The 7,043-nt window shown below is 35.1% G+C and overlaps 1 protein-coding gene across 1 annotated transcript; it reads right to left on the reverse strand.

Annotated features, from left to right (window-relative positions):
* Window positions 1-55: 55 nt before the first annotated feature.
* On the reverse strand, window positions 56-3,551 carry LOC143632481 (histidine kinase CKI1-like). The gene is made up of 4 exons (XM_077100994.1): window positions 3,402-3,551; window positions 2,594-3,250; window positions 2,082-2,256; window positions 56-603 (listed from the first exon to the last, which is right to left on the reverse strand). The coding sequence occupies exons 1-4, from the start codon at window positions 3,549-3,551 to the stop codon at window positions 56-58; spliced, it is 1,530 nt and encodes a 509-aa protein (XP_076957109.1).
* Between the last annotated feature and the right edge of the window lie 3,492 nt (window positions 3,552-7,043).

Consider the following 7,043-nt stretch of genomic DNA (forward strand, 5'->3'; position numbering starts at 1 on the left):
GAAATTGAAGTAACATAAGTTTGAAATATTACCAGAGATTGAACAATGGCAAGCCCTAATCCAGTGCCTTCAAATTCATGTTCAGTTCCTTTAACTTTTCAAAAATCGAAACTCGTTGTTCTTTCGTAATGCCCTTTCCGGTATCAGCAACTTCAAACACAAAATCCATGCAATCATGATCACAACTAACTCCATTACCCATTTCAATATCACCACCACACTCATCATCATTTCCGAAACACAAACTCGACCGCCATCTCTTAAACCGATCATGATCCGAACCAGTAATCGAGCTCTGCGAGTTAAGGCGTGCACGAGCTCGAACATGAACAGATACGTGACCCTCTGAGGTGAACTTGATTGCATTGCTTAATAGGTTTGATAGTATTTGTATAAGCCTGAGTTCATCACCTTTGACTTGTGAATATTTGGTCAACAGGTCATCATGCATGTCTAAAATCAAGTCAACTTCCTTTTTTAAACCAACTGGATAGAACAAGTCAACCACATTCTCGAGCGCTTTAACCAAATCGAATGGTTTTTCTTCTAGCTCCATCTTCCCGGCTTCGATTTTACTCGTGTTGAGAATAGAGTTCACTAAACCTGTACAATTTCACAGTTAATTAAAACCCGACATGAAATTCGTGGTTTTGGGTTTGGTAGAAATAGGTCAGGTTAGTTTCATGTCACACCTGTGAACCCGTTTAGCTAAATAGATCAGGTTCATGGGTTGACCTGCTTAATAAGTTTGCTTTATATAGCTTTATATTTTAAAATGCGTTTTATGTAACAAATTAAATTGGTTGGGTTTCTTATGCCAAAATGTAACTAAAAATATAAAATTTTATTATAAATTAATATAAAATTGTTTTGCATAAATTAACTCATTCTTTTAAGAACAGGTGATGATAATACTTTTGATAATGGAATAGTAATTGGAATATCAAAAGAGTTATTTTATTCACTAACAAGATTACAATATATATTAACAATACAATGCATAAATCAAGAAATAGATTTGTATACAATAAATATTTCAATAACTAATAATAATTCTAAAGATGTCATCGCATAAAATAAGCTTGCCACTAATTCAAATCAATTGAATTAATGAATATTAATCTGGATTGTTAATAAATACTCACCCTGGAGATATTTGGCAGATGATTCCACAATTCTTAAATCTGTGGCTAACTCTGCTCCTTGATGATTCTCACCAATCGATAATTCTATCGATCCGCTAATTGCTGCTAATGAGGCTCGGATATCGTGGCTTGCGTTTTCAAATGCAACACTTCGATTCTTGCTTTTTCTCTCTAAGGGGGTGTTTGTTTTTTCTTCAAACATCTTCAAGGGAGCTAATGTCTGCACGCGCGCAGACATTACCCTTGAAGACTGTTTGTTTTTTTTCTTAAAACAGATCTTAAGTTATCTTCTTTCATCTTAAAAGAAAAGCAAAGAAATCTTGCTTAAAACATCTTCGCAAAAAAATCATACTCTTATCCCTTTGAAGCCACCCTCTCATCCACTCCTCCCACCACCGTCCGCCACCACCACCCACCGTACGCCACCACCACCATCCCCCACTGCCACCGTCCACCACCATCCACCGCCACTACCCACCGTCCGCCGCCACTACCAGCATCCACCACCACTACCCATCGTCCGCCACCACCACCACCACCATCCATCACAGCCACCACCAATCACCACCGTACACCACCCACCACAACCGTTCATCACCACCACCACCCACTGTCGGACGCCATCACCGTCAACTACCACCGTCCACCACCCACCAAAACCGTCCATTACCACCACCCACTGTCCACCACCACCATCCATCGCCACTACCCACCGTCCGCCGCCACAATTTTATTATTATATTTTCTATGTAACTTGAATAAATGACTTCTATCTTGTGAGATAAGTTTGACAGTTATGCAGACAGTATCAGCTTATAAAAACAAACAGTCTTATATTTTCAGCTTGCAGATCTTCAGACCACATCTTCAGTTGCAGACATGAAAACAGATGAAATCAGCTTGCAGACAGTTTATGTCTGCAAAAACAAACAGCACCTAATTGTCGCGTTGCTTCCTTTTGTTTGATAAGAGCAGCTCTTAAACACATTTCATTGATTGCTATAAAAATAACTACGATAACAACCATTAGCGTCGAAAGCACCGACGCCATAACGAGATGCCAATGCATCTTGCTTTGCACTTCATCATATGGTAATGCTAACACATACACCTACATAAAGAGTAAAAACCTTTAAACTGCTTTGATAAGTTATTATTTTAAATAGTTATTTATAAGTATGAAATTTATAACTGAATGAAGGGACTATAGCATAGCAAGATTGATGAGTTTTTTTTAATGTGCTATTGGAGAATTTTATTTAATTATTATATTTTTTTGTAAGTATATTGTTTTTCTATAAATGATATACTAGCCCTTTAAAATTGAGGTTTAATGCTTTTTGCATGCAAATTAAATTAGGTCAAATTTTGTTATCTTTTTATGCAATTAGCTAGCCCTATAAATGAAATCAAATAGAAGTTCCTTTAAGAAGCAATAATATTCATACCGTTTGCATGCCAATGATGTCAAGTGAGGAAAGGTACACGACGTATTTTATTTTCTCAACGTTGATCGCTTTCGGGGTTTCATAATTAAGTCGCAATGTGACTTGGTCCCCGCTTGTTTCCAAAATCTGGAAATAATTCGTTGCGTTCTCTTCGACAACAATACACGTGTTTGGAATCCCGTCACTCACAACTTTTCCATCTTTTGTAGCCAAATATAAACCACCACCAAACGGTTTAATACCCGAAAACACATTTAACAAAGATTTAAGCTCAAACCCGAGTGAGACAACTCCAATATGATCAACACGCGCCATGTTCAAGACAATCGGATTTTTGTCATCTGTCCATGAATTTCCTATCATAGCAAATCCATTTGTAGAGTTCAATGCTTGTTGTAACCATGTTTCATTAACCATAGTAGGAAACAAAACAGCCTGTCCATATAAATTCCCAGTATTATGATCAGCACGTTGAGTGTACCATGGATAACTAAATCGGGCACTCGGGTGCTTAGCAGATGAGGTATTTGAATAGACAGCAAATATTTGTTGGTCCGCTTGTGAGTATAATGCGAAGAACAAGCCATCTTTTCGGATATATAAAATTTGTGTCACTCGGGGTATAGTTAACAATGCTTCGAATAATATAGGAGCCACCTTTGTTAAAAGAATACAAGATTACACGTTAGCGAATTTTTGTCATTTAAGAGACTTGAACCCAAGATATCCCAACCGCATTGGTGTTTTAAAAGCTTTGCCTTTACCAATGTAATAACTGGAAATATGTAAAAGGGAAAAGTTTATGAACCTTAGCTTTGATGTGCGAGAACTTGACGTCGGTTTCACCAAGCGGCCTAAACACAATTTTGGCTAAACTGGTTGCTGATGAATTCATTAGAAGCAATGAAGTTGTGGCTTGTTGTATGATCGACCCAATTTCTTGGTGAGTTTTATTCATCATTATACCAACTTCCTTTTTGTCTTTGACATTTGCAAACCAAAAGGGAATCAGTAAGCAAATAATTAGCAGCCCGATAAGTAACTGCAAATATCAGTTTGTATAAATAATTAAGGGTGTTTAATATCTTGACAACCTCATTAAAAAATAAGAACTTGAAAAGGATTACAAAATATTATGTGAACCAAACAGACCCTAGAGACCTTACCGGGAGAATCAAGAAACATAATCGTCGCGATGTAATCATACTAGTCAACTTGTGGAGTCTACAATCACAAGATCAGCTCAATATTTGTGAGATATACATGTGAAAATAATATTAGAAAAAGCTTTGTAATCGGGAATTAATAGTTAAAATAATTGTCCTATATAAGACCATTAATTATAATTAATATTTTTGGTAAGTATATTGATAATTAGAAAGGAATTTTTTTTTTTTGAAAATCATGACAATTCACTTGCATTGTTAACACAAATATCTCGTGTTCATGTTTTATACTTACTAACATACTTGAAAGTTGAAATTAATGTAGTTTATTGCAATAAATGCTAAACTTTTATACTAATTAACCTACTTGTTTAGTTGAGTTTCATCTGTACTTCATAATTTCATATAACCCGGGTGGATCTATGTGCTAGGATGGGGATTAGAACGCGCATGGATCTATGTGTTATGATACGAAGAGGTGCGGTATGTTGGGTTAGGATGAGAACATGCTCCCTTGATATTTATTTATATGATAACAAGCTTATATGTTTCTCCAATTTTTATGGGGTTGTGGTTTCATACACCACTTTTAGGAATCACACGCCACCGTTCGAATGTAACATGTAGTTTACACAAAGATAAACAACTTTTATAATGGTATTTTTTCTTGTCTTTTTCTGATATGGTGTATGAATACAAAACCCCAAATTTTATTTTTTTTTATTCTTTTCTACGATAATGTTTTACATTTCATTTCAAATTTTGTTATATCATGTTTTAGCATGGTGTTAACACCTAGTTAGAAACAATAAGTAAATTGCTGTGAATATAAAACAGTAGACGAAACAAAACAAAACAAAATCGAAACTTCATGCCTTTATATCAGTAAGTAAAAACGAGTTGAACGATATATTAATTAATTACCTGGACTTGTGTCCGATTCAACGGAGCTCAGGCAGCGGAATTTGGAACAGAGGAGGGCTATTGAGGATTTGAGGTGTCATCGAAATCATTAGTATTTAGTATTTACCAACAAGTTTCACATTTTTGGAAATCATATATTAACAGCATAATTTAGGTTGCATGATTTTCGGTTTGTTATTTGGCAATTTTGGAGATTAATTCGGTGTCTATATTTGGGTTAAACCGCCTCGCCGGAAAACTTGCGTGATGCCGTGCTGGTGGCCGGTCGGAAAATAATGTGAAGAGGAAGATGACGGGTTTTTCTTTTTTTTTTAATTGTTTCAATTTTCCCATGTATACGATCTAGTCCTAAATTTTATTAGGTATAGTTTTATAAGTAGTGCAATTTTGTTACGCTAGCTTGTTTTTGTGATGTAGCCTGAATATATTATTGACAAAAGTGTTACCATATTTTTTTCTCTATCACTTCATATGTTTTGTATGTTAATTTCGTTTATATGTTATCCCACCCTTATATAGAGAGAGGGGAGAGATTTTTAGGAGACAAATTTTTTTTTTCTTACAATAGTTTATGGATGATTTACTTTCAAACAACTTTTACATCGATGTAAACGAAATTGATAAATATCTCTAATTTAGGAAATCTCTTCAATTTACATTAATACACTAATTCTTCCAATTGCCAACTTGGTAAAATCTTTTACTATTGGAGAAGAGATTGTAATATAGATAATTAAATTATAGTCAATAACTTGATTAAATAAATAGGAAACACAAATTTATTATTTTAATTATATATATTTCATCAAACTAATTTGCTGATACTTTAATTGAATTCATAAAAGTGTTTTCAATATTTGTTCGTTTTATCCGTCACCATTTTGGTGGGGTGATCGTGAGATATTTTCCTAAGGTTTTCTTCTAGAGGGACCCAGGTTTGATTCGTGACTCTGAAATTTTGCTAGCTAGCGCCACTATAAGGGGGAGCTCGGGTGATGTTATTTAGGATTTATTAGTATTGGGCCATGTAGGAGTCATAGAAAAAAGAAAGTGGTTACCTCTAATATTGATTAAGAATGGTTGATCGAACTGTGCTGGAAATCTTGATCGAGTTGTGCATATTTGGTGCTTCGATCACTGCCGGAAAGAAGGGCCAATGGGTTGCAGAAGGAGTAACTTGCGGTATTAAAGCCTCATTACAAAGATTAATGTTGGTAATAGTTATATATAGTGAGGCTACATTGCACATTGGAAAGAAGATTCGAAATCCCGGGAGTATTTGTAATTGATTTGTAAACCAAATCAGAAGTTATCTTAGACTTTGTATTATTATTTAAGTTTGTGTTATTATTTAATTTTTTAATCCGAATACTTACATTTTTACTACTTATAAATTCAGTTCGGTTTGAATATATACTTAATGCTAAATAAATTTTAGAAAACATTGGATTTAATAATCCATAACATGAGCTATTAGCTAATAATAATTCATACTTACTGTTTAACCAATGATAATCATAACTTTCACTTTTATTACCAAGAGCAATCCTGTAGCATAATCATCATAAATTTTACACTAAATTTATATTTAATTTGTACTCAATTTTGTTGGTACGTTTCTCCATTTCGTTCATAATCATCATTGTGAAAGAAGTTGAGCAAAAATCAAGTATATATCTATGATTGCTACAAAACTGTTCTTGACAGCAGACGTGAAAGTAATTAGGGTGATAGGGAGCTAATTCGAGACGGCTACTCTCTCAATTGATAGACTCAGGGTTAAACCAAATAAACAATAGGAAAAACGAGACAATTTACTTCAATTTTCTTCTTAATTAATTAAAAAAACAAAAACAAAAGAGCCATATATAGGCTTGGGGGGGGGGGGGGGGGGGTACAAGCGGGCATCTCAGATCCAAAACAAAAAAGAAAAGAAAGAAAAGTGCCGCCGGTTGTTTAACCTCAAAGTTGGATTATACTATCAGTTGAACTAGGTGTGTGAGAGAGAGAGAGAGAGAGAGAGAGAGAGAGAGAGAGAGAGAGAGAGAGAGAGAGATGCGGCTAGAGTTCGGGTACCATCGCTAGTGGAAGTTTTTTCTAACAGGCAATTAATGTGGTAGCGGGTACGAGTGTTTTTTTTATTGAGGCCCCCCACCCCCACCCCCCAAGCAAGACAATAACTAACATGATCATTAAGGAATAACCCACTAACCTACTAATAATAATAAACACATGGAATAAAGAGAACGATCAAGATTGCAAGGGAAAAATGGAGTGCATGGTGAATGTGGGTTGACTTACGTTGTTGCACGTGGGTACGTATCATAGGGTTATCATTAGCCAAAATCGTAATAAGTATG

Source organism: Bidens hawaiensis, unplaced genomic scaffold (genome assembly GCF_021521415.1).
Source record: "Bidens hawaiensis isolate Kalapana, Puna unplaced genomic scaffold, B.hawaiensis_p1.1 tig00006390_1, whole genome shotgun sequence".
Lineage (NCBI taxonomy): Eukaryota > Viridiplantae > Streptophyta > Magnoliopsida > Asterales > Asteraceae > Bidens > Bidens hawaiensis.